Consider the following 27,783-nt stretch of genomic DNA (forward strand, 5'->3'; position numbering starts at 1 on the left):
TTTTATAAGGGCCAACTCACAGGAATTCAACAATCACACCTTTTATTTACATAACGATTAAAATATAGATCATATAGTGACTCCAATTGTGTGTGTAAGTGTCTAATTTCCTTATTATTGATTACTGTAATGTATGTTACCGGCCTCTCTTTTATACTGGCCTCTCTCGATTAAAGTAGGGGCACGCGCACGATGGGGCGTTGGGCGCGCCTGTCGCCCCAGTCAGTGGTGCACTGCGATGAAGCGATGGGGGAGGCGTGGCGGACGCGTCACCAGGCTGGTGCGTCCTCATTGGCTGGGCCGCTCTCGTGACGCGGCCCCTACGCACAAAAAAACCCCCAAATCATTTGTCGTTCAAAAAATGTTGCTCTGCGTCGCCCCCGTGCACACTACGGCCGGCCCGATACGACTGCTGCAGTTTGTTTTCTCCATTTTTGTATACACCATGCCTATTTAAGCTATTGCATTTGTCACCCCCACCCCCACCCCCACCACCATATTTTAATGTTTATACTTTGGATTCTTTGAAGGAAGTTTCCGCAGGAGGACTTCAGTCTTTTATCTGTCCTCAGCACGCAGACGAGGGATTTTTCCTGTCTTGCTCTTACATGCATCACAGTATGCTTAATATATATCTGTGAGTTTGAAATATCACCAGGTGTGTGCGCGTATTCAATTACATCCACTGTTTAGTATTCAACATATAAGCCTTTCAGTCAGCGGTGCGCAAACTGGGGGGCGCCCGGCAAGGGGGGGGGGGGGCGGGAGATTTTTGTAAGAGAAGAGGTGAGAGAGAAGGGGAGGGAGGTAATAGAGAGGAGTGAGGGAGTGTTTGGGTTTAGCGGTGACTGTGAGGGAATGTTTGGGTGTAGGGGTGACATGGCGAGTTTGGGTGTAGGGGTGACAGTGAGGTTGAGTTTGGGTGTAGGTATGACAGTGAGGGAGAGTTTGGGTGTAGGGGTGACTGTGAGGGAGTGTTTGGGTGTAGGGGTGACATGGCTAGTTTGGGTGTAGGGGTGACAGTGAGGTTGAGTTTGGGTGTAGGGGTGACAGTGAGGGAGAGTTTGGGTGTAGGGGTGACTGTGAGGGAGTGTTTGGGTGTAGGGGTGACTGTGAGGGAGTGTTTGGGTGTAGGGGTGACAGTGGGGGAGTGTTTGGGTGTAGGGGTGACAATGAGGGAGTGTTTGGGTGTATGGATGACTGTGAGGGAGTGTTTGGGTGTAGGGGTGACTGTGAGGGAGTGTTTGGGTGTAGGGGTGACAGTGAGGGGGTGTTTGGGTATAGAGGTGACAGTGAGGGAGTGTTTGGGTGTAGGGGTGACAGTGAGGGAGTGTTTGGGTGTAGGGTGACAGTGAGGGGATGTTTGGGTATAGGGGTGACAGTGAGGGAGTGTTTGGGTGTAGGGGTGACAGTGAGGGAGTGTTTGGGTGTAGGGGTGAAAGTGAGGGGATGTTTGGGTGTAGGGGTGACAGTGAGGGAGTGTTTGAGTGTAGGGGTGACTGTGAGGGAGTGTTTGGGTGTAGGGGTGACTGTGAGGGAGTGTTTGGGTATAGGGGTGACAGTGAGGGAGTGTTTGGGTATAGGGGTGACAGTGAGGGAGTGTTTGGGTGTAGGGGTGACAGTGAGGGAGAGTTTGGGTGTAGGGGTGACAGTGAGGGAGTGTTTGGGTGTAGGGGTGACTGTGAGGGAGTGTTTGGGTGTAGGGGTGACAGTGAGGGGATGTTTGGGTGTAGGGGTGACAGTGAGGGAGTGTTTGAGTGTAAGGGTGACAGTGAGGGAGTGTTTGGGTATAGGGGTGACAGTGAGGGGATGTTTGGGTGTACGGGTGACAGTGAGGGAGTGTGGGTGTAGGGGTGACAGTGAGGGAGTGTTTGGGTGTAGGGGTGACAGTGAGGGAGAGGTTGGGTGTAGAGGTGACAGTGAGGGAGTGTTTGGGTGTTGGGGTGACAGTGGGGGAGAGTTTGGGTGTAGAGGTGACAGTGAGGGAGTGTTTGGGTGTAGGGGTGACAATGAGGGAGTGTTTGGGTGTAGGGGTGACAGTGAGGGAGAGGTTGGGTGTAGAGGTGACAGTGAGGGAGTGTTTGGGTGTTGGGGTGACAGTGGGGGAAAGTTTGGGTGTAGAGGTGACAGTGAGGGAGTGTTTGGGTGTAGGGGTGACAGTGAGGGAGTGTTTGGGTGTAGGGGTGACAGTGAAGGAGTGTTTGGGTGTAGAGGTGACAGCGAGGGAGTGTTTGGGTGGAGTTATAACAGTGGAAGGGGGAAAGATTATTAATTTTGTTTTGGACATGTTACAGCCATTGAAGTTGTGAAAGGGAGATTTGGGGGGGGGGGGGGGGGGTTATGCTTTGCTGTACATTATAAGGCCAGGACCCCACTGGCTGCTGCGGCGCCCGCCATGAGCCGCCCCTCAATGGGACCGGGCCCACTGCAGGGGGTCGGCCATTTTTTCCTGCAGACAGGAAAATTGTAATGAATACTAGCGACGGAGCGCTAGGTCACGCCCCCGGCGGTTCAGCCTATGAGCGCCCTGTCACTCCCCCCCCCCCCCCCCCACTGTCTTTCCCCCTGCAGCTCACTGCAGACCGGGGAACACGGATGCACGCACCGTCAGCCAGGCGCGCATGCAGCGCAGGCAGCGGGGCCGCAGCCTAAACAGACAGTGTGAAATGGGGAATACTGTGGTCAAAGTACAAAGTATTTAGTAAATACGAGCTATTCCTCGTTAGCAGGGTTGCCACCATCTACTGAAGGCCAACACGGAGAAAAATGAAAAAAAATCTCTCTTACCAGCGGCGGCGTGGTGTGGCGGCGTGGTGCGGCGGCGTGGTACGGCGGCGTGGTGCGGCGGCGTGGTGCGGCGGCGTCTCTCATCACCCTTCTGCATCTCCCCCCTACAACTCCCATGAACATGGCTGCGCGGTGTGAAATGACGCCGAATTGCCATGACGACGGAACGCTACGCGACGTCATGACGGTACGCTACGTCAAGTTGCCATAACAACGTGACGCCGCATAGCACCGCGGCGTCACGTAGCGTCCCGTTGCCATGGCAACAGGCGTCACATGACGCTGTGGCATCACGTAGCGTCCCGTTGTCCTGGCAACGCGGCGTCAACAGCCATGTTCACTGGAGTTGCATGGGGAGATGCAGGAGAATGCCGGGGTCACCGCCGCACCCTGCCATCACTCAGAGATTAAGACGCTGAACCCGTAGCCCAGAGGTAAGTGCCCAAAAGCCGTAGTCAACAATTCCCCGATGGGGAGGCTCTTCTGTTCCTGTCATTACTAACATATATACGGTCAGTGCTTTTGTACAGAATGAAATGGAGAGATTCACAGTTATTTATACTGGTGTGGATCAATGCATGTGATTGTAGCTTGTCTATATATTCTCATCACCGTGAAGGAAATTCCAGCAAGTCCTCGTTAGTATAGTGGTCAGTATCCCCGCCTGTCACGCGGGAGACCGGGGTTCAATTCCCCGACGGGGAGGCAAGTTTTTTTTCCCTCAACACTGACAGAGATACATGTTTGTATGCTATAATTGGCTGCACTGAAACAGCTAGGGGATGTAGCTCAGTGGTAGAGCGCATGCTTTGCATGTATGAGGCCCCGGGTTCAATCCCCGGCATCTCCACTCCTTTTATTTGAATTTACACACAATATGAGCATGTGAATAAACGCCGTAATAAAATTGTAATATTTTATTTTTTGTCTTATACGTATATATATATATACTTTCTGATGTATGACGGTAGCACAAGCTCATGTTTCAAACAGAGGAGGAAACAAACAAGATCTTATTACAGATGGAAGCAAGATTTATATTCAACTAGCTGATATACCCGGCATTGCCTGGGATGTAATTTTGGGGGGACGGGCGACAGGGTTGGGCTTCCCCCCCCCCTAGACAGCTAGGTGGGTGACTGAGTTGACTGAGTGTGTGGTGACTGTGTGGGTGGGTGACACGTGGGTGGGTGGGTGGGTCGGTGACTGAGTGGGTGGGTGACTTTGGGTCGGTGGGTGACTTTGGGTCAGTTTGACTTTGGGTTGGTGGGTGAGTTTGGGTCGGTGGGTGGGTGACTTTGGGTCGGTGGGTGGGTAACTTTGGGTCGGTGGGTGGGTAACTTTGGGTCAGTGGGTGGGTGGGTAACTTTGGGGCAGTGGGTGGGTGGGTAACTTTGGGGCAGTGGGTGGGTGACTTTGGGTCAGTGGGTGGGTGACTTTGGGTCAGTGGGAGGGTCGGTGACTGGGTGACTTTTTTTGGGTCAGTGGGTGGGTAACTTTGGGTTGGTGGGTGGGTTGGTGACTGGGTGACTTTGGGTCGGTGACTGGGTCGGTGACTGGGTGACTTTTTCTGGGTCGGTGACTGGGTGGGTCAGTGACTGGGTTGGGTGACTGGGTGGGTCAGTGACTGGGTTGGGTGACTGGTTGGGTCAGTGAGTGGGTTGGGTGACTGGGTTGGGTGACTGGGTGGGTCAGTGACTGGGTTGGGTGACTGGGTGGGTCAGTGACTGGGTTGGGTGACTGGGTGGGTCAGTGACTGGGTTGGGTGACTGGGTGGGTCAGTGACTGGGTTGGGTGACTGGTTGGGTCAGTGACTGGGTTGGGTAACTGGGTGGGTCAGTGACTGGGTTGAGTGACTGGGTGGGTCAGTGACTGGGTTGGGTGACTGGGTGGGTCAGTGACTGGGTTGGGTGACTGGGTGGGTCAGTGACCGGGTTGGGTGACTGATTGGGTCAGTGACTGGGTGGGTCAGTGACTGTGTTGGGTGGGTGAGTGGGTTTTGGTTGGTCGGTGAGTGGGTGGGTGGGGTCGGTGACTGACTGAATGGGTGGGTGGTTTTGGGTGAGACTGAATGGGTGTGTGGTTTTGGGTGAGACTGAATGGGTGAGTGGGTGACTGACTGAAAGGGCGAGTGGGTGACTGACTGAATGGGCGAGTGGGTGACTGACTGAATGGGTGAGTGGGTGACTGACTGGGTGAGTGGGTGAGTGACTGACTGGGTGGGTGAGTGGGTGACTGACTGGGTGGGTGACTGACTGGGTGGGTGAGTGGGTGACTGACTGGGTGAGTGAGTGGGTGACTGACTGACTGGGTGAGTGGGTGACTGACTGACTGGGTGAGTGGGTGACTGACTGACTGGGTGACTGACTGGGTGAGTGGGTGACTGACTGACTGGGTGAGTGGGTGACTGACTGACTGGGTGGTGGGTGACTGACTGACTGGGTGAGTGGGTGACTGACTGACTGGGTGGGTGAGTGGGTGACTGACTGACTGGGTGGGTGAGTGGGTGACTGACTGACTGGGTGGGTGAGTGGGTGACTGACTGACTGAGTGGGTGACTGACTGGGTGAGTGGGTGACTGACTGACTGGGTGAGTGGGTGACTGACTGAATGGGTGAGTGGGTGACTGACTGAATGGGTAAGTGGGTGACTGACTGGGTGGGTGAGTGGGTGACTGACTGGGTGGGTGAGTGGGTGACTGACTGGGTGGGAGAGTGGGTAAGTGAGTGGGTGACTGACTGACTGAGTGGGTGGGTGGGTGGGTGACTGACTTACTGGGTAGGTGAGTGGGTGACTGACTGACTGGGTGAGTGGGTGACTGACTGACTGGGTGAGTGGGTGACTGACTGACTGACTGGGTGAGTGGGTGAGTGACTGACTGACTGGGTGAGTGGGTGACTGACTGACTGGGTGGGTGAGTGGGTGACTGACTCACTGGGTGAGTGGGTGACTGACTGACTGGGTGAGTGAGTGGGTGAATGAGTGGGTGGGTGAGTGGGTCACTGAGTGGGTGACTGAGTGAGTGACTGAGTGGGTGACTGAGTGTGTGACTGAGTGTGTAACTGAGTGGGTGACTGAGTGAGTGACTGAGTGACTGAGTGAGTGGGTGACTGAGTGGGTGACTGAGTGGGTGACTGAGTGGGTGACTGAGTGAGTGACTGAGTGAGTGACTGACTGGGTGAGTGGGTGAGTGAGTGGGTGACTGAGTGAGTGGGTGATTGAGTGTGTGACTGAGTGAGTGGGTGACTGAGTGAGTGGGTGACTGAGTGACTGAGTGGGTGACTGAGTGGGTGACTGAGTGGGTGGGTGACTGAGTGGGTGGGTGACTGAGTGGGTGGGTGACGAAGTGGGTGACTGACTGGGTGGGTGACTGACTGGGTGGGTGACTGACTGGGTGGGTGACTGACTGGGTGGGTGACTGACTGGGTGGGTGACTGACTGAGTGGGTGACTGACTGAGTGGGTGACTGACTGGGTGGGTGACTGACTGAGTGGGTGACTGACTAAGTGGGTGACTGAGTGACTTAGTGACTGGGTGAGTGAGTGACTGGGTGAGTGAGTGGGTGACTGGGTGAGTGAGTGGGTGGGTGGGTGAAAGTGGGTGGGTGGGTGAAAGTGGGTGAGTGGGTGAAAGTGGGTGGGTGAGTGACTGGGTGGGTGTGGGTGACTGGGTGGGTGTGTGGGTGACTGGGTGGGTGTGTGGGTGACTGGGTGTGTGGGTGACTGGGTGTGTGGGTGACTGGGTGGGTGTGTGGGTGAGTGACTTTGACTGGGTGACAGTGGGTGGGAGACGGTGGGTGACTTACATTGACCGGGTGGTGGTTCCTGGCGGCAGACGGTTGTCCTCCTGGCATTGATATCCCCGTGGCATCTGGCTGGGGCAGGAGGTGGGTTCGGGAAGCTGGCGTGGGGGGCAAGAGTGGCAAGAGACCCGCGCCGCGCTTCCCCTCCGTCCGGGAGCCGGTGCACGTGAGGGTGAGTGCAGGAGGCCCGCGCCGCGCTTCCCCTTCGTCCGGGAGCCGGTGCACGTGAGGGTGAGTGCAGGAGGGCCGCGGCGCGCTTCCCCTCCGTCCGGGAGCCGGTGCACGTGAGGGTGAGTGCAGGAGGGCCGGGCCGCGCCGTGCTTCCCCTTCGTTCGGGAGCCGGTGCAGGGCGACTCACGTGATGGGGGGGGGGGGGGGGACAGAGGGTGTGTGTGTGTGTGTGTGCTTTGGCCCGTCACTCCGCCTCAGGCCAATGAGAAGTGTGCGGGGGCGGGCGGGCCAAGGGAGCAATCTCATTGGCCTGAGGCGGAGTGACAGGCCCAAGGTCCAATGTGATTGCCGCTAGGGACACAGGGAGACACATACAGACACAGACACATATGACGGTTTCAGAAATATATAGATAGATTTGAACACCATGACCCCAAAGGGTCTGAATGAGGACCTTAGTCTAGGATGCTTCTTCACTCCCTGTCCTCACATTGTCCTCACATTGATGTCTTGTAGTTGGACCCCCTTTTGTTCTCTTGCTGGTGTTTTTTGATTGACATGACTATGGTCTGTATCCATAGAGGAGCCTCTATTTACCATATATCTGATGCATGTGACTTTTTATTTAAACATAGTCACACAGGTAAAACCCTATGTCACGTACGACCCCCTGCTAGCACGCGACCTGCATACGGGACAAGGGTTAATACCGACGCTCGCAAGCGCAACCACTCTTCACCCACTCAGGGGTCCCTCAAATGGTTTGTAAGTAGCTCATTAACCCCTTAAGCACCAGAGGGATTAAAAATACCCAATATCTCATGACATTATCATGACAGCCTATATGGGTGTTCGTCACCCTATCTGTAAGATACTGATGTCTATAATTATGGCTTTACCAAGATACTCCTCAGTTGGGTGAACATGTGTCTTGTCGGTCTATGTAGGTTATTAGAGTTTCTGTAGGTATTTGCCAGATATGCTGTGATGGTAGAGATGCATCCTATTTGGGTATAGAATAAAATAAAGTGAATAACCCTAACTCAAGCGCTTAACCTAATTAAAGTGTGACTTACACGTGAATATATATCATGAAATTATAAACCAATTGTGATTACAAGAGGCCAAAGCTGCCGTAGGCTTCCCACAATGCAAATTACCTCAATTTGCATACAAAACTGTGAAGGTGAAATGAGGATACCTGGCGCTTAAAGAGTCACTGTGTCCATAGGAAACAAAACCAGTCTTTGAAGAGTGTCTCAAAGTCCAAGTCTTGAAGTGGATGGCTGTAGTGTTTCTTTGCTGCTGCTATTCTTCAATACACCTGGAATTGATAAAAGGGTACACCATTGCGCAGTACTACTGATGGTTGTTGTTAACCCCTTATTTCAACTTCCCCAGTGTGGACTGAATACACTTACAAGAGTGTCTCTTTCAAGGTACAGTGGAGACAATCTGTGCTTTATTCCTTTTATGTTCTTATGTACCACGAATCCCCTGGGTACTTCCTTGATCTCTTGGGATTTCGTGATTCCCAGAATCACCCGAACTCCACGAACCCCCAGATAAGGAAAGTGAACAATAGCAAAAAGGGGGTCACACCCTGAAAGAGACACTCTTGTAAGTGTATTCAGTCCACACTGGGGAAGTTGAAATAAGGGGTTAACAACAACCATCAGTAGTACTGCGCAATGGTGTACCCTTTTATCAATTCCAGGTGTATTGAAGAATAGCAGCAGCAAAGAAACACTACAGCCATCCACTTCAAGACTTGGACTTTGAGACACTCTTCAAAGACTGGTTTTGTTTCCTATGGACATAGTGACTCTTTAAGCGCCAGGTATCCTCATTTCACCTTCACTATTTGGGTACAGACTGTGGGCATATTGATAGAGGCTTATAGCCTCCTATACAGTATTTTCAACATCTCTGCTTATTTGATTAGGCAAGCATCTTTAATATTGCCTTTATCTTTTTTGTATTACATTGGTGCTACATTGCCGTCATATTCGCAGGGTGCCTGCTGCCACCACTGAGTGATTAACTGTCCTGCGCATGTGCTAAGTGTTATCACGTACTGGCCCTGGACTGAGGTTATGTTTAAGTCTTTTACTGACTCCTCCCGTGCCGTCACGTATGCTGACGTCACGTATTGGGGCCGCACATGCGCAATGGATGTGCCACACTCAAGATGGCGGTTCCAACAGACCAGTACTGTGATGCGCATGCGCATTACAATTTATTTGATTTTCGCGGGCTCACCACGATTAAATATGCACAGGTGATTTTCTGTATGTTTTTTGATATATATGTCCTGTCTGTCATTTGTATGTTGCACCCCCCTTGAGAAAGGTTCCGTTCCCGGAACCGAAACGTCGGGATCGGTTGTCTGTCTACACATGCCTTATTATATATTTTTTATCTTCTGGATGTGAGTGCTGCCTCTTTTTGCCTGACGCAAGGATGGTAATATGTTATATATATATAAATGAGTTCTTCAGTATTAGGCGATACCTTTTTTATTTGGACTAACAATTTATGTCATAGGACAAGTTTCGAGAGTTTTCCTCTCTTCCTCAGGTCAGCGATACTGATATACACAGGCTTCTGTGACATAGGCTGAGTTCAGGCAGGCTGCGACGCGCGCGCGCACGGTCGTCACTCTTTCGCGGTGAGGTAGTGTCGACGCCGCTGCACTTGAAGGATACAAATGAAGTTATGATTTCAATCGGCAGCCGCGTCACGCGTTCTTCGCCAGCCAATCACAAACACACACGTAGTTTCTTTATTTTTTTTTATTCAATGGCTGAGTAGTCCCGCCTCCAAGTCGGTCCATTCTGTCTGCTGTGCATGAGCACACATCGCCCAGCAGACAGAGGCGGGGCCGCGCGGACGCGCAAACGTGCAGTAGCCTCTCTAAACTCAGCCTAAGGTTGCGCTTATAGTGCCTGGCGACGCGACGTCGCGCCAAAACAAATACATTGAATCTCCAATCCAGACCTGGCAAGTATAAACGACTACTCTACCTTCTATACTCCTGACCCGGCTTGCAAGACCAATCTACACTCCAGGCGCGCCCTCGTGGTTGTGGGTTGGCATTTACAATTCCCTACCTCAGCCTCGTGGTCGCGTCTGGATTGTGGTGAGCTACGTGTTACAGTATATAAGGGGAGGAGAAAGTTCAAGAAGGTTAGGTTCCAGGAGGACAAGAGTAGAGGAGCCTCTGGGAGAGGCGAAGGAATGTTATTAAAGTAAGAGCAGTGATCAGGCCCCCTGTTTATTATGTTGTAGATCAGCGGTGCGCAAACTGGGGGGCATGTAGGGGGGGCGCAGGCTGCGTGCGGGGAAACCTGGGGGCGGGCAGAGCTGTGCACGGGCGGCCAGAAGCTCTGTGCTGCTGCTTGCAGTTCCCTGCTGTGTCTGCCAGCAGAGGGGGCGGGGCCTTGCAGAGGGGGCGGGGCCTTGATGCGGGGCCTTCCCTGCACACAGACAAGCCCTCCTCCTGTCTGTTACCCGCCCGTTTTCAGCAGCACATGGGGGGACCTGAGCAGGCTTAGTTACTCCCTCCCCCCCCCACCCACTAGGCAGGGCCGTCTTAACATATGGGCACGCTGGGCAATTGCCCGGGGGCCCCACGCGCCCGGCACATGCGTGCCCACCATAGGGTTGCCAGGTGTCCGGTTTTCACCCGGACAGGCCGGTAATTCTGCTGCCTATATGTGTGTGTGTGTGTGTGTGTGTGTGTGTGTGTGTGTGTGTGTGTGTGTGTGTGTGGAGGGGGGGAAAAGGGGGGGGGACAGTGGACAGGAGGAGGGGAGGGGGGGGGCAGTGGACAGGAGGAGGGGAGGGGGGGGACAGTGGACAGGAGGGGGGGAACAGTGGAGGGGGGGGACAGTGGACAGGAGGGTGGGGGGGCAGTGGACAGGAGGGGGGGGAGACAGTGGACAGGAGGGGGGGATACAGTGGACAGGAGGGGGGGGAGACAGTGGACAGGAGGGGACGGGACAGTGGACAGGAGGGGACGGGACAGTGGACAGGAGGGGACAGGGACAGTGGACAGGAGGGGGGGACAGTGGACAGGAGGGGACAGGGACAGGGGACAGTGGACAGGAGGGGACGGGGACAGGGGACAGGAAGGGACGGGGACAGGGGACAGGAAGGGACGGGGACAGTGGACAGGAGGGGACGGGACAGTGGACAGGAGGGGACGGGACAGTGGACAGGAGGGGATGGGACAGTGGAGAGGAGGGGACGGGACAGTGGACAGGAGAGGGACGGGGCAGTGGACAGGTGGGGGACGGGACAGTGGACAGGAGGGGGACGGGACAGTGGACAGGAGGGGGACGGGACAGTGGACAGGAGGGGGGGACAGGGGACAGTGGACAGGAGGGGGGACAGGGGACAGGAGGGGGGGCAGTGGACAGGAGGGACGGGGACAGTGGACAGGAGGGGACGGGTACAGTGGACAGGAGGGGACGGGACGACAGTGGACAGGAGGGGGACGGGACGACAGTGGACAGGAGGGGGACGGGACGACAGTGGACAGGAGGGGAACGGGACGACAGTGGACAGGAGGGGGACGGGACGACAGTGGACAGGAGGGGGACGGGACGACAGTGGACAGAAGGGGGACGGGACGACAGTGGACAGAGTCCAATATAAGTTTTGAAGTATGCAAACGGCATGCCCCAGAGGTCCTCAGTAACGAGGACTCCTGTGTGCCGGCGGATCGGCTCTAACCGTAGATCTACACAAGCAGTCCTTTCCGGCGGCAGGCAACAGGCAATTCCGACACCGACAAACGTTATTAGGGTCACTTGTATAGGACCCATTAGGAGCTCCATTCGGGCTAGCTCACAGAAATATTCTGAACAGGACAACAAGAGGGGCCCGGGTCTCAGAACAGTTAAGCAACTAAGAGATATACCTCCCTCTGGACGTTAAGGCTTAGTCCATAGAGACTGAAGCCGTGCGGAGGCGCGCTGAGGCTGAGGGAAAGCGGTGCATTCATGGAAGCGCATAAAGCATTGATAACCAGGAAGAAGTACGTTGTATAAAGGGTGGTGTGCAGTCCCTGTGCCCGGGGACTTGAATATAAGGCAAAGATATGCCAAAAGCTCGTCGTACCCAATATCATACAGCTCATTATCTCTACACTAAAACAGATATTGGACGTCCTGGAGACAGCTGGGGGATGTAGCTCAGTGGTAGAGCGCATGCTTTGCATGTATGAGGCCCCGGGTTCAATCCCCGGCATCTCCACTCCTTTTATTTTATCAAAACATTTAAATCTCACCGTAACATAACCAGCAACTATACTTATATAGTACTCCCCCTCACGCTGCCGCCGAGCGGAGTCTTGATCACGCAGAGGAGTCAAGGAAGCGTGGCCGTGAGCGGTTCATCCTCATTGGCTGAACCGCTCAAGTGATGCGGCCGTCGCCTGCCCAGCTCCAGGCAGCGCGCACGTCGCCCCAAGGTGTGTCGCAGCATTTTGTTTTTCGTTCGACGCCGCGGGCGTTTTTTTAGTATAATCACGGCCTTACTGTGATGCAGTACAATTCATCGCCACCAACCAGACCGTCGCAGGGGGTCCCGAGGAGGTGATTTAGAGGGGCTGTAGCAAAGTTGTGGTATGAGAGAGCTTCCTATTACAGTTCCTTATCACCGGAGACCCGAAGGGGTTACTGATGGGGGTTGTACCGAAATGGGGGGCAGAGAGAGCTTCGAGCAATCGAGTTACAGTACATGTAGCTCAGTGATACAGTGTATACTTTGTATGCATCAGGCCCTGGGAATCAATGGTGCGCAGGTATGCATGTGCGCGTGCGTGTGTATACTCTCATGTACTGTACTGGGATGGGCAAATTTCAGCAAGTCCTCGTTAGTATAGTGGTCAGTATCCCCGCCTGTCACGCGGGAGACCGGGGTTCAATTCCCCGACGGGGAGGCAATTCTTTTTCTCAACACTACAATAGTTACATGCTTCGCTGTATATTATAATCAGACACACAGTGGGAAATATGGAATACTGTGCTCAAAGTACAATGCATTTAGTAAATACGAGCTATTCCTCGTTAGGCTGAGTCCCCAGTCTTCACTATGTCGCGTGCACAGCGCTGCACCGCGGTAGGCGGTCTGAGGGGAGAGGGAAGGTTTGCGACGGGAGGGGGCGTGGCTGTGAGTTTGCGGGGGCGTGGCCATGACGTCCCGCGGCTGGTTCGCCCTTATTGGCTGAACCGCCGGCGGGGGCGGATGCTAATTTCAAATTCCCCTGCCACCCTGAAAACCTGTCGCGCACCGCTGGGGAAAGGTGCGCGACGAGGTAGGGACTGGGACCGGCCGGACTGGGACCGGCCGGACTGGGACCGGCCGGACTGGGGCGGGGCTTGATAGCACAGCGTGCGCTGTAGAAGTGACTGGGGCCGCCCCCTTAGTATAGTTGTAAGATCCTCACGAAAACATATATACAGAAATAGGGGCTGTAGCTTAGTGGCTGAGAGAAAATTGCAGCTGTTTTAAGTGATGGGCTTAGGGTTGGGACCCCGAATAACAGCGGATGGGTCGGTATTCTGTCGACTCTGGCTCAGAGTCACCGCGGCCACAGCTAGAGCATCGTCCTCCTCGCAGCTGCTTCGGAGCTGACCTAGGTCATTCCCCAACAGTACAGCTGCAGCTAAGCAGGGCAGAATGCCATGTGGGCTACTTGGAGGGATTTGCTGCTCCCATCCGTCAGGGTCACCCTCATCCCCTCCACAGGTCAAAGGTGCTCTGGCCCAAACATATCAGGCCGAACCAGATTAACAGCAGCGCCGGAATCCAGCATACCGCCGGTAATCCGCTCCCCAATAGTGTTACGCTTGTGCTGCCCGCAGACCAGACCCGTCCCCTGCACTGAGGTGGGACGTATAGAGACACGCACCCGCAGCGGGGAGAGCGTGTCCGGAGTGTGGTGGTAGCATAGCCGGCCAGGAAATATAGGTATAGTAAGATAGGTACTTGCCGGATCCGGGGTAGCAGAAGTGCCGTAGTGGGTTCCGTAACCGAGGGTCGAGGATAGGAGAGGTCCGGGTGGCCGTGGTAGAGGCAGGGGTGTGCCGGGGAGCACTCTATGGTTGGGCGGCATTGTATTTGGTTTTCGGGAACAGCTGTGCCGGGGGGCATGAGTGCGGATGCCGGGGGGCGTGGCTGAAGGCAGAGTGCAGTGAATAAATTATAGGTGGAGACGCGCGCTCTGTAAGAGGGAGTTGCGCGCGTCCCGGCAAGATGGCGGCTGCCTGCGTGTGTGCCGGAGGCGGGCAAGCGGCACCACAGCGGGGATACCGCCGAAGGGAAGATGCGGCGGTGACAGCGGACCCCGCGGAAGGCAGGGGGGGATCACATCGTGGCGGACGTGACCCCTGATTCCTCACAAATAGTCACCGGTTTGAGGTGCTTGATCCGGACGTCGGTGGGACCAAGCCCGCGTAGGGTTAGGGTTAGGGTTACTCTCCCTCCCCCCCCCCCCCCCGGTTTGGCGGCTGGAGGTGCACAGGTCACAATAAAATCTCAGGCTCTCAACCCACCTCTCGACTAGGCCAAAGGACCAAGTGTGGGCCACTAACCCATCCTACCGCGGCCACAGGTAGAATACACACTACACCTGATCTTAGCCAAAAGGCAGAGAAGGACGCCAGCCAAGGTAAATTAAGTTAACCAACACCCCTCCCCAAACTGCTTCTGGGGCTGTGACCTGTTTTTGCACATTATATCACATATGGTGGATTTATATGCTATAGATGAATAAATCATATCGTCGCGGCCACTAGATGCTTCGTGGTGGCAGCCGCATGGCGCGGCCCAGTACCAAAGGTGTTAGGAATCTGATTTCTCAGCGCCATCCGCGCAACACACAGACTACCCTCAGGGAGAATCAGGGCGCGCAGCGCAACCTCCGCTTACCTGCCTCCACGGGCCGTCAGCTCCTCCGTCGTCGCAGGGCCCCTCCACTCGACAACCCCACCACTCCTCCTCCTTCTCAGTGGCAGGCGCGGGTCCTCTGCCCTGCACGTACACATGTGTCCTCCTCCAACGCTGATCGCGTGCACACGCAGCTTACAGAGCGCACGCCCAGCATCCACTCTTCTTCCGCACGGGTGTAATCAGAGTGCTACCAGTGCACACCTGGGTTGTATCAGCCACACCTATCCAGAGAGGCTCCAGGCAGTCCTCCTAACCCGCCTCCATCCCTGATTGGTCAGCCCAGCCTTATCTAGCATCTCTGAGCCCTCACTCATCGCTCGACATAGTCTCTGTATAGATGTGTTTGGTGTACTCTCGGTTACTACAGGTTTTGACACGGCTCGTACGACTACCCCCTTTGGCTCTCGACTTCGGCTTTCCTTGGACTACGTATTCTCTGGCATCCCACAATCACGGCTTGGACTTCAACCTTCCTCATCTCTCCGCTCCCTGACCTCGGCAAGGCAATCACTATTCTACTCCTATACCCGGTACCGGCAAGTATTGTCTACGTTACTTATATCTGGCCCGGCAACGCTTAACACCACACTCCGGACTCGCCCCCTTTGCTGCGGGTGCGTGTACCCCTACTTCCCCCTTCGACACAAGGGACGGGTCTGGTCTGCGGGCAGCACCGGCGTAACACAAAGGTAAATAAGATCATTGAAACAAATATGGCTTATCATGAACATGGAAAAGCGCTCAGCGTGGCTTAACGACACAGTTGACAGTTTTTCCAGAACGTGGCTTCTGTGACCTGACTGCTAACTTGGGAAAGAATTCCTGGATGACTGTATTTGTCAAGAGTGTTATTGTGCAGCTGTAAATGTTTGTATGTGGATGTGCCCAGGACATACGTGAAAACAAGAGGTAACTCTCAACGTATTACTTCCTGGTAAAGAGGAGAGAGGTTCAGGGCACTACGGATTTCAAGAAAATGTATTAGATAAGCACAACGTTTCTCTCCTCCCTTATGTACCACGACATCTCCACTGCCCACTACCCTCAAAGATTAAAGTATAATAAGGACTTTATTGGGACTCTACTGCACATTGTGTATATGGATACACTTGGTATATGGATCCCCTTGACAACAGGCATGAAGATTGAATGATAGAACATCGTGGGACAGACGGGTTTAACCGGAGACTACGCTGTTACGGGATGACGTCACTATGAAGGAAGAGGGACCCTGATGTGCGCTCGCGCATGCGCTTGGATGAGGTACCGAGATCTCCTACTTGCAGAAACGCAGAGGGATGACAGGACCTATCGGAAGGCAGGGTGGACCAAATGAGGTTTTTCAAATGACTGTAAGGAATCGGGGGCCACGTCCCTTGTGGTGTGACCCCTCCTTACCCACTACCAGTACTGCAGCGGCTGCTGCCCCTGCCCCCCGTTGCCACCCATGCCGCCGCCCAGTGCATACCTTGAACTCTGCCGTCGCCATCTTGGATTCTGGCACTGGTGTTACAGACTCTCAGCTGTGCTCCACTACTTCCTGGTCTCTCAGCCACTCACGAGCAGCTCCTCGACACGCCTCCACCATGCCCCTTGTCCGGATTGGTCACTGTCGCTTTAAATATTCTGCTTTGGCTTCACTTCCTTGCCGAGCATAGATGCTTTTGGGATGTTACCTGTGTTTCTGCCACAAGCCTTGTTCTTTCGTTACGTATCTCTGTTTTTGTTCCAGTTCGTTGTACTCGTCCAGTTTCCTCCAGGCCTGCTGCTGCTACGCTGAGTTCCTGAGTTCCTGGTTCTTACAGACCTGCTTCGTTTGCGCTGTAACACGGGGTTACTAGTGCTGCCTGGTGGTGTGCCTATTGCGGTCAGTCTTCCCTCTCCTAGACCGGAGCCATGGGTCGTGGACGCCACTCGCGTAAACCTCGTTCCCGACCTGCAGCGATTGCGCTGACGCAAAAGGACCAGCTTGATTTCCTGTTGCCGACTCCCTGCTTGAACTACGACTACCCGGATATCTCCTACCCCGACTCTGGCTTGCCCAACAACTATGCTGTTATCTCCAGTCCTGAACCCGGCCTGTTTGACTATGAACTGTGCACTCCGGACCAGTCTGCGCGGTATAAGGTCGGTGATTTCATAACCCGGCCTCAGCCCCGCGGTCCGGTCCCGGTTTGTGGTGAGCACAATCGTGACAATGACCAAGAGTGATCACAAAAAGGTTCCCACTAATTTGCACACAGCCTAAATTACCAAAAGACAGTATTTAAGGGAACTAATTAGTCCCAGCATACATGTAATGCAGAAACCAGGAGGAATAGAAATTCAAAAATAATAACATTTTATTAATTACTAATAACTCTTCTAAGTGAAAAAATATGTATATATACACTAATAAAATGATTTAAAAACCACTGACGTATGCCTGTTTGATGGACCATTCATATAAATTAATGCTTGTATATGTCCTTATTGTAGTGAACGCATACAGCATATATACATATTTTTTCACTTAGAAGAGTTATTAGTAATTAATAAAATGCTATTATTTTTTAATTTCAATTCCTCCTGGTTTCTGCATTACATGTATGCTTGGACTAATTAGTTCCCTTAAATACTGTCTTTTGGTAATTTAGGCTGTGTGCAAATTAGTGGGAACCTTTTTGTGATAACTCCTGGTCATTTGAAAAACATATATGTTATTCCCCATGCACCGCCATCATATATATATATATATATATACTATTGAATATTAAGGTTGAGCTGTGATAACTATTCCCTATTCTATTGGACGCATTTACATCCCGGGCAACGCCGGGTCTCTCAGCTAGTGTGTATATATATATGTATATATATATATATATATATATATATATTATATATATATATATATATATATATATATATATATACTATTGAATATTAAGGTTGAGCTGTGATAACTATTCCCTATTCTATTGGACCAAATGATGACATCACTCGGAAGCGACGAGGATCCGGATATGCGCGCGCATGCGCAATGGACTGAGAGACGCCTGTGGGAGAAACCGGAAGATTTTAAGTAATTTCACCTGGGTTGTTGGCTAGAAATAGTGGACATTATGTGACTTATTTTCTATCTTCACTTGAGCAAGACCACGCTTGTTGGTTGAAACGTTGTGCTTATCTAATACATTTTCTTGAAATCCGTAGTGCCCTGAACCTCTCTCCTTCTTGCTGATTCTGGAGTTTTTTCATTGACAGGAGCACCGGTAACAGCAAGTATCTGCTAAATTATTGTATGGTGTGCAGCATCAACACGGTATTTACGATTACTTCCCGGTAAAACATTTTATAAATAAATAAAGTATGTACGGTGCTCCCGCGGGGTCCTGGCACAGAAGAAATTATGTTTCTCAACACTTAAACAGATACATGTTTGTATATTGTAAAGGTTTGGGTTACCACGGCTAGGGGATGTAACTCAGTGGTAGACTGCATACTCTGTGCATGTGTGTATACGCTCATGTACTGTGCTGCAAATGCAATACAGCATTCCAGCAAGTCCTCGTTAGTATAGTGGTCAGTATCCCCGCCTGTCACGCGGGAGACCGGGGTTCAATTCCCCGACGGGGAGGCTATTCTTTTTCTCAACACTATAAAACAGATACATGTTTGTATACTCTAATGGTGTACACTGAAATAACTAGGGGATGTAGCTCAGTGGTAGAGCGCATGCTTTGCATGTATGAGGCCCCGGGTTCAATCCCCGGCATCTCCACACCTTTTATTTTCACAAAACATTTGCATTCAACTCAACACTTCCTGGAACCGTATAAGGCTGGGGCCGAGGCACCGCAGACCGTGCGGAGGTGTCCGCACACGCCTAGCGGACAGAGTGCCTTAAGGCCGTGTCTGTGTGCAGGTGGGAGGGGGCGTGTGCTGCGCAAGAAATCTCTTGGCGCTACAGGCCGGTCATGTGAGCAATTCACCCAAGCGAACCAGCTCCATGACGCCCCCAGGCACACTCCCCACGGCCCATCCACCTTGGCCAGGGAAGATGCAGAACTTGCCCTGCTCCTCCTACCCCAGTGACCCCCACCCCCCCAAAGCCCATCCCAGCCGCGCCGTCATTGGCTTGGCAGCGTGTCACGTGGCGCGGCAGCAGCGCGGAAATATTCGTGTATTTGCTGTGATCTGCCGCGCCACCGCTCACAGCCGTCTCGACTGTATCAACATCAGCCTTGCACAGCCAATTGTAATTGATGCGCGCACACGGTAGCTCAAGCGCACTATATTACACGCCTTAAGTTACTGGAACAGTCTACCGGAGACTCTCACTGCCGCCACCAGTTTAAGTTCTTTCAAATCTAAGGCTGTCTCACATTTTAATCTGGTCTGTAACCGTGACATACGCCTATAATATGTATTATCTCTAACTGTGCATGCAATGTCTTGTATATAATGTACTAGCTGATATACCCGGCGTTGCCCGGGCGTGGAAGGGCAGGGGGCATGGAGTGGAAGGGCGGGGGGGAGGGGCGTGGAAGGGCGGGGAGGGCAAAGGGCATGGGGGTAAAGTGCACGGAGGGGCGGGGGGGCAAGGGGCAAAGGGCACGGAGGGGCGGGGGGCCAAAGGGCAGGGAGGGGCAGGGGGGCCAAAGGGCAGGGAGGGACGGGGGGGCCAAAGGGCAGGGAGGGGCGGGGGGGCCAAAGGGCAGGGAGGGGCGGGGGGGCCAAAGGGCAGGGAGGGGGAGGGAGGGGCGAGGGGGCCAAAGGGCAGGGAGGGGCGGGGGGGCCAAAGGGCAGGGAGGGGCGGGGGGGCCAAAGGGCAGGGAGGGGCGGGGGGGCCAAAGGGCAGGGAGGGGCGGGGGGCCAAAGGGCAGGGAGGGGCGGAGGGCAGGGGGGCAGGGAGGGCAGGGGGGCAAGAGGGCAGGGAGGGGTGGGGGGGCCAAAGGGCAGGGAGGGGCCAAAGGGCAGGGAGGGGCAGAGGGGCGGGGGGGCCAAAGGGCAGGAAGGGGCAGGGAGGGGGAGGGAGGGGCAAGGGGGCCAAAGGGCAGGCAGGGGCGGGGTGGCCAAAGGGCAGGGAGGGGCGGGGGGGCCAAAGGGCAGGGAGGGGCGGGGGGGCTAAGTGCAGGGAGGGGCGGGGGGCAGGGAGGGCAGGAGGGCAGAGAGGGCAGGGGGGCAAGAGGGCAGGGGGGCAAGAGGGCTGGGAGGGAGGGGGGCAGGAAGGGAGGGAGGGGGCGGGGGCAGGGAGGGAGAGGGGCAAAGGTCAGGGGGGGAGGGGGGCAAAAGGGAGGGGCAAGAGGGCAGGGAGGGAGGGGGGCAAGAGGGCAGGGAGGGGGGCAAGAGGGCAGGGAGGGGGGCAGGGGGGCAGGGGGAGGGAGGGCAGGGGGAGGGAGGGCCGAGGGGCAAAGGTCAGGGGGAGGGAGGGCAGGGGGGGCAAAGGGCAGGGGGGGCAAAGGGCATTAGGAGGGAGGGCAGGGGGCAAAGGGCATTAGGAGGGAGGGCAGGGGGGGCAAAGGGCAGGGGGGCAAAGGGCAGGGGGGGCAAAGGGCAGGGGGGCAAAGGGCAGGGGGGGCAAAGGGCAGGGGGGCAAAGGGCAGGGGGGGCAAAGGGCAGTGTGAGTCAGGGCCGCGGTAAATAACCCATTCCCCTGCGTTTCCTCACCTGGCACACTGCCGCGCTCCTGTTCCTCCGGGTACCGGCTGCCGTCCTCCTCCACCTCGGGCTCCTCAGCGGAGAGGCTGAGACGCTCCGGTGAGGAGGTGCTGCGCCTCCTGCGGGGAGAGGCGGAGACAGCCGGAGGAGCGGCCTGTGCGAGGGGAGAGCCGCGTGCTCTGTGTGTGGGGGGAGGGAGCGAGCGCTGGGTGAGGGGAGAGCCGCGTGCTCTGTGTGTGGGGGGAGGGAGCGAGCGCTGGGTGAGGGGAGAGCCGCGTGCTCTGTGTGTGGGGGGGGGGGGGGGAGCGAGCGGGTGAGGGGAGAGCTGCGTGCTCTGTGTGTGGGGGGGGGGTGCGAGCACCGGGTGAGGGGAGAGCCGCGTGCTCTGTGTGTGTGGGGGGGGGGCGGTTGAGCGGGGGGGGGGGTGAGCGGCGGGGGGGTGGAGGGGGGGAGCGCCGGGTGAGGGGAGAGCCACGTGCTTTGTGTGTGTGGGGTGGGGGGGGGTGAGCGGTGGGGGGGGTGAGCGCCGGGTGAGAGAGTGGCCTATGGGTGGTGAGAGCCGTGGGGAGGTGAGAGTCCCCCGCTGTGTCCTGGGCGCTCGCTCCGCTCCCCCGCTGACTGTAGCGGCGCCGGGCGGGGGGGGGGGGGGGGGAGGAAAAAGTGCGGGAAAGCGGGAGACCCGGGGAGAGGAGGAGGGGCGCGCGGGTCCCGATGAGCGCCGCGTTTTGTGTTTGTGTGGTGTGTGGTGTGTGGTGTGTGGTGTGTGGTGTGTGGTGTGTGGTGTGTGGTGTGTGGTGTGTGGTGTGTGGTGTGTGTGGGCCCGTCACTCCGCCTCAGGCCAATGAGAGGTGTGCGGGGGCGGGCCAAGGTCCAATGAGATTGCCGCTAGGGACACAGGGAGGGACACAGGGAGACACATACATACACGGACACATAGGTCACTTTCACAAATATATAGTAGATACCCTGCTCACTTAGTGTAACTATGTATTTGTTATCCTACAGGACATACTTGAAAAATAGAGGTAACTCTCAATGTATTACTTCCTGGTAAATATGAATGGAAGACTACGGATTTTTAAAGTATTTATTTTATCTTTATATCAAGACTCATACATCAAGCTTCATGAAGAGTCAGAGAGAAGAAGAGAGGGGATGAGGGAGTGTGAGAAGGGGTGAGGAGGTGTGTGAGAGAGGGGGGTCTCACAGGGTCTCCGACACAGGGGCCCGGTGGAAACTCTAGCTCTGGCCCCGGGAAAGCAGAGCAATATAATATATTTGTTTGGGTAACAAAATGATTCATTCTCATGAGAGAAAATTGCAGCTATTTTAGTCATAGAAAACCTAGCAAAAAACTGAGTTTTTCTACTGAATCAGTACATGTGTTTGTACATTCTTTGTATACTTCCTCAGCCACGTGGCAGCACAGCAAGTCCTCGTTAGTATAGTGGTCAGTATCCCCGCCTGTCACGCGGGAGACCGGGGTTCAATTCCCCGACGGGGAGGCAATTCTTTTTCTCAACACTAAAACAGTATGTGCACGGTAAAGCGGCAGCTAGGGGGCGTAGCTCAGTGGTAGAGCGCATCTCCACTCTTTTTATTTTCATTTAACCGGGGGTCGGCAACCTGCGGCAATCTTTCAGCCACTGCTGGCCGGCTCAGTTTCGACCAGCTGGTACATCTGCTCTGTGCTATGCCTCTACATGCAAAGAGCTTCCTGGCGCCTCCCATGATGTCCAGCCATCATCGGACTGCGGAGGCTGAGTGTGGTCGTCATGGTCAGCAGCCTGGAGTCTGTGCCCTTGGGGACTGGGGTTGGCCGCCTCCGGGCCGGTTACCGGGTGAAGAAGAGACCAGTACAGCAGACAGCGCAGATCACATGGTAGTTGTTAGTGTAAATATTAAAGATTGATTGGAGAATGTTTCTTTGTGACTGTATTACACTATTTGTGGTCTCTACATATTCCCTGGAATGGAATCCTGTGCCCAAAAGAACCAACGCTGATCAATAATGATATTAAATATTATGTCTGTAATACATGTATTATACCACCAGGTGGTGTACCACACAAAGAAAAGTAATACAGATTAGGAGCTGCTTCACTAGCCAATCCCTGTGCAAGAATGATGATGAGCTGCTTCACTAGCCAATCTCTGTGCAAGAATGATAATGAGCTGCTTCACTATCCAATCTCTGTGCCAGAATGATAATGAGCTGTTTCACTATCCAATCCCTGTGCAAGAATGATAATGAGCTGCTTCACTATCCAATCCCCGTGCAAGGTTAGATAATGAGATGTTTCACTAATTAATCCCCGTGCAAGGTTAGATAATGAGATGTTTCACTAATTAATCCCCGTGCAAGGTTAGATAATGAGATGTTTCACTAATTAATCCCCGTGCAAGGTTAGATAATGAGATGTTTCACTAATTAATCCCCGTGCAAGGTTAGATAATGAGATGTTTCACTATCCAATCTTTAGCCAAAGCAGAAGAGCAGAGTATGACGGGAGGTGAAGGTTATTCTGTTCATTCTAGTTTTATTCCGTGTATATATATATATATATATATATATATATATATATATATATATATATATATAAAATCAAAAAATAAATAGATGATACCGTTCTGTGGCTAACGAAATACTTTTATTTGTGCGAGCTTTCGAGATACACTGATCTCTTCTTCCGGCGGTGTATATATATATATCGCGACTCCTTCACTACCAAGGATATGCGCTGCCTATCCCGATTCGTTAAGCGGACCAAAAGAAACTAGAAATTCACCCATTTTTACACAAAAAGCAACAAGGGGGATATTTACCTTTTAAGGATGATCATCATTCTAAGGCCGAGTCCATAGATGGACAGGCCGTGCTGAGGCGTGCGGACGCTCCGCGCTGAGCCCCTGCATCCTCAATGAGGATGCCTTGAGAGGGGGCTCACGTGAGCCTCCGCAGGCGTGCTGAGGAGTTGGAGGTTTCAGCCGAGCGCCAAGCTGTTTTTCAGCGCGCTGTCGGCTGAAACCCTCCAATGAGAGCGGGGCTGCGTCAACGTCACGGCGCCGTGACGTCGGCGCCGTGACGTCGACGTCAGTGCGTCGCGGGCGATTGGCCCAGCGACGTCACTGCCCCGCCTCCCTACAGTCTCCCCCCACCTCCGATCGCGGACGCTGGCTCGCCTGTATGGGCATGAAATCGCCCAGCTTCTGCAGGCGAGCCTCAGCGTCCGCTCGCCTCAGCACGGCTCCCCCCCTCTATGGCCCGGGCCTAAGAAAGACAATTACATTGATACATATTTTTTTGCTGATTTTGTTGTCCTGCACCTTTAAGAACCATGAGCTAACATCACTGATAACTACTTCTCCATACAGAATAACGAAAGTCCGGGTGTAGCTCCGGTTATTGACTCTGATAACTATACATTCCATTCAATATCCTGTAACTACAAATATCACTTGTGGTACAATAGCACGTCTCAGGCTAAGTCCCCGGTCACGGTGCTGTAATGCGCGCCCGCGCTTTTGGCTGCGCGTTCCGGCGATTCCCCGGTCTGCAGCTCACTGCAGGAGCAGAGACCGGGGGGGGGGGGGGGCGTGGCGGAGGAGTGACGGGGGCGCGGCCATGACGTCACCCGGCAGGTTCGCCCTCATTGGCTGAACCGCCGGGGGCGTGCCTAGCCGCTCGACGCGAGTTCCTGCTCTCAATTCTATTGAGAGCAGGAGTAGCTCTCGCGCGAGCGCTGCAGCCCCCCCTCGCAGCGGGCCCGGCGCCATTGCGGGGAGGGCTCTCGTGAGCGCAGCGTCCGCTGTAGCATGCAGCGGGGGCAAGGCCTCAGACAGGTCTGCAAGCCCGTCTTTCCTCATTATCGCTTAGCAACCAGTGCTTCCACTGCAGTCAGGGATTCTGGGTAATGACATGCAAATGAGCACAGTTCAATAACCTATAATTACTAAATAATCTATAAAGGAATACACATTAAAAACATACTGCAGTGATAGTGGATTAAGTAATATATCTATATATTTCTTTTTCACAAGGAATCCAAGAGCATGTTTAATTTGGAATGAATAGACAGTTAATACAGCATCAATATATAGTTAATAAAGAATGAATAGACAGCCGAATCTAGTTAATATATTATTAATAAGAGCTTAATACATAGGTAGTAGAAATGAATGGGTAGTTAATAAATAATTAATATAGAATAACTATAAGCAAATAAATAGTTATTGAAATAAAGCAGAAGAAATAAAGAATTATTTGAATGTTTAAGAAATGTATAAATAATTATTAGGTATTTCCTATAGAATGAATAATGAGTTAATAGGTATTATACTTAATGGACAATTATTAGATAATTCAAAGAATTAAACAACCGTTAATAGGGTTATTAATGGAGAATTGTTGTGGAATGAATCGTTTTTTTCCTGTCAAGTTTAGATAATGAAATGTCAGGTTATCAAATGACCTCTGAATAAAGTATATTTCCCGTCCGTGCTCCGAGTCCTCTGACAAACGCTTAAACCAACAGCCTTCCCCATGCTGTAATCGGCCTTAGTAATGTGACATTGATGACATTTTTATATTATATTGACATCTAATTGCAATTTCACTTTAATGTTCGTGCTCTATGGCCAGTTAAGGCAGGGGTGCGCAAAGGGGGGAGCGTGAGATTTTTCTGGGGGTGCGCGGGCGGTGGCAGTGGCCCCCGTGCTCTTCCCCAAGGCATTAAAATGAAATGCCGGGGGGATCTCTGGAACCTCAACTTACCTCGCTTCAGCCAGTATCTGGAAGCGCCTCCATGGCAACGCGGCGTCATTTGGCGTGACGTCACATGACCCCGCTCGTCATTTGATGCTGCACTGAGCGAAGGGAAGGGGGGGCGCAAGCACCGGGGGACAAGAGGCAGGGGGGGTGCAGGAGCAAAAGTTTGCGCACCCCTAAGTTAAGGTAATATGCCAGGACGTTAACACCCTAATACTACGCCATCCATTACATGGCAATGAGAGCAGTAAAGGCGGCCAACTCCAGCTCTCCACGGCCACCCACAGACCAGGTTTTAAGGATATCCCTGCTTCAGTCGAAGACTGAGCCTCTGATTGAGCCACCTGTGCTGAAGCAGGGACTGATTGAGCCACCTGTGCTGAAGCAGGGTTATCCCTAAAACCTGACCCGTTTGGCAGGAGTTGACATCACCGTCCTTTAGGGGACACACTTACCCCATCTACCGCCCTCACTCCATCTAACCTTATAACAGCTCCCATCTAACAAGGCCTACATACCTATTATTTATTTATTATTTAATTATCTGTGTCCCCCCCAAAAAAACTGTAAATTATTAGTATTTTTTAATATTTGTATTTGGGACAGTTGAGGTTTCTTCTCAATGCGAATATTACATCTCCAGGGACCCATTTTCGAAGCCAGTTCACAGCCTGTGTCCCTCCGTTCCTACACTTGTTCCCCTGGCTACTGCTGATCAGGCAGCAACGGACATGAGATCACATCTTCCTTGAGCTCCCAACTTGGATTTCACAGCCGCCCCCCCCCCCCCCCCCCCTGCAGCTCGAACAAGACATCTCCACATTTCCAGATAGCTCCCTTTCTGTCCTCTGAGTCTTCCATGTCTCAAACTCCTTCCAATTCCGAAATCAAAAGGGCGTTAGAAGCAAGCCCAGAAACTAACATTGACAATGAAGCTCCCAGCGCCCCCCGTCCCCCCAATTTCCTCATTCTCACCATTTTTGCCTGTTTCTGCCCTGCGTACCCAATAAACATCGTCGCATTTGTTTTCTCTATAATGGTAAGTACTAAGCCGCATGTATTGTATGTCTTTATTTATACAGCGCCATTAATGTACATAGCGCTTCGCAGCAGTAATACACGGGGCAATCATATAAATAACACATAAGGGGGAGAAGTGCTTCAGACATAAAAGTTACATTTAGAAAAAGGAGTCCCTGCTCTGAAGAGCTTACAATCTAATTGGTAGGTAGGAAGAACGTACAGAGACAGTAGGAGGGAGTTCTGGTAAGTGCGTCTGCAGGGGGCCAAGGTTTATGTATGAGGTGTATAGTATCAGCCACGGAGCTACTCGTATGTTTTTTTTAACTAACCATCCACAGACATAGCCACACAAACAGTACTTTAAAATAATTGCACGATTAGTGTAAATAAAAACATTTGCATTGAATTATTTACAGAATAAGTGACTTTTCTTCAACTAGTTTCCGTTTGGATGAGAAATTAAGGTTTCCTAGCCACTAACAAACAAAAGGTCTCCTGGACCAAATATATTTATTAGAACCGTATACTTGTAACATATCTATCAGAACCCATACCGTAATAAATATATTTATTAGAACCGTATACTTGTAACATATCTATCAGAACCCATACCGTAATAAATATATTTATTAGAACCGTATACTTGTAACATATCTATCAGAACCCATACCGTAATAAATATATTTATTAGAACCGTATACTTGTAACATATCTATCAGAACCCATACCGCAATTTAAAAAAAAGCACAGACCCGTAATACATTGATAAACACATTTTAAAAGGCACAAAACACAGCAGAGAATGTTCAATGCTGCAATGAAGTTAGAACACTAGGAATTGGTAGAATCTGTGCATAGAACTTCTAATAGCAGCTGGTGCAGTTAAATTACCAAATATTCCAGTTGTGTGTAGGACCCTTCCCAGAATAACGTGAAATGAGGTAGTGCAAAGTAACCTAAATCACAACTCACATCTAGGTAATGTGCAGTGGATGCATCTTTAACCCTGTATTACCCTATTTCCCCTACACTAAGTAGTACATTGAAGTATCTCCTGCAGGAGACTCATTAGGAGAAGTTTCCAGAAGGAGATTTCTCCACGAGGCGGAGGGCGACCCTCCTCATTACAATAAATCAAACTCCTTCGGCAATTTTGATCGCAACTAGAATTCAAGGTAACCCCGAACCCCCGCCCTTCCTGACATGTTAGCCATTCCGAACACATGAACCTGTTTTAACACATACACACGAGTGCCGTTTAAGGGGTACAGGAAGCTGCCTCCCTCTCCCCCACTATGTTTTGAAACAAATGACCGTTTTCATGGCAGGATAATTAACAATTGTCCACCTCCGCCTTTATTTGTGGGGCATTTAATGGCCCCCACTCAGGATGTTGTCCTTGTAACATTTCAACAAGTTACAAAAAAAATGTTGACTTTTATTTATTTTATATTTGAACTTTCTGGGTGCCCCAGTGACCTGCACTGGACAGAATGACCCCTAACGAGGTTTAGAGAGAGTTGTGCTATTGGTGCTGTTTCTTGGGAGAGATTGGGCTTTATCCGGTGTAGGGTATTTCGTCTTGGGCTTTATCCGGTGTATGGTATTTGGTCTTGGGCTTTATCCGGTG

The 27,783-nt window shown here is 52.7% G+C and overlaps 1 protein-coding gene and 7 non-coding genes across 8 annotated transcripts in view; all 8 read left to right on the plus strand.

The window, feature by feature from the left end:
- The first annotated feature begins 3,420 nt into the window (after positions 1-3,420).
- TRNAD-GUC (transfer RNA aspartic acid (anticodon GUC)) lies at positions 3,421-3,492 on the plus strand. Its single transcript has one exon. It is a non-coding gene; the product is annotated as a tRNA-Asp (tRNA).
- Positions 3,493-3,565: 73 nt separating this feature from the next.
- TRNAA-UGC (transfer RNA alanine (anticodon UGC)) lies at positions 3,566-3,637 on the plus strand. Its single transcript has one exon. It is a non-coding gene; the product is annotated as a tRNA-Ala (tRNA).
- An 8,313-nt stretch (positions 3,638-11,950) lies between these two features.
- Positions 11,951-12,022, plus strand: TRNAA-UGC (transfer RNA alanine (anticodon UGC)). The gene has a single exon. It is a non-coding gene; the product is annotated as a tRNA-Ala (tRNA).
- A 616-nt stretch (positions 12,023-12,638) lies between these two features.
- TRNAD-GUC (transfer RNA aspartic acid (anticodon GUC)) lies at positions 12,639-12,710 on the plus strand. The gene has a single exon. It is a non-coding gene; the product is annotated as a tRNA-Asp (tRNA).
- A 5,556-nt stretch (positions 12,711-18,266) lies between these two features.
- Positions 18,267-18,338, plus strand: TRNAD-GUC (transfer RNA aspartic acid (anticodon GUC)). The gene has a single exon. It is a non-coding gene; the product is annotated as a tRNA-Asp (tRNA).
- A 72-nt stretch (positions 18,339-18,410) lies between these two features.
- On the plus strand, positions 18,411-18,482 carry TRNAA-UGC (transfer RNA alanine (anticodon UGC)). The gene has a single exon. It is a non-coding gene; the product is annotated as a tRNA-Ala (tRNA).
- A 3,313-nt stretch (positions 18,483-21,795) lies between these two features.
- On the plus strand, positions 21,796-21,867 carry TRNAD-GUC (transfer RNA aspartic acid (anticodon GUC)). Its single transcript has one exon. It is a non-coding gene; the product is annotated as a tRNA-Asp (tRNA).
- Positions 21,868-25,924: 4,057 nt separating this feature from the next.
- TMEM233 (transmembrane protein 233) overlaps positions 25,925-27,783 on the plus strand; it is an 11,901-nt gene continuing 10,042 nt past the window's right edge. Inside the window, exon 1 of the mRNA XM_075568380.1 lies at positions 25,925-26,169. Within this exon, the coding sequence (XP_075424495.1) occupies positions 25,990-26,169 (180 nt within the window). The 5' untranslated portion in view covers positions 25,925-25,989. The remainder of the gene's footprint in view (positions 26,170-27,783) is intronic.

This window comes from Ascaphus truei, chromosome 13 (genome assembly GCF_040206685.1).
Source record: "Ascaphus truei isolate aAscTru1 chromosome 13, aAscTru1.hap1, whole genome shotgun sequence".
Classification (NCBI taxonomy): domain Eukaryota; kingdom Metazoa; phylum Chordata; class Amphibia; order Anura; family Ascaphidae; genus Ascaphus; species Ascaphus truei.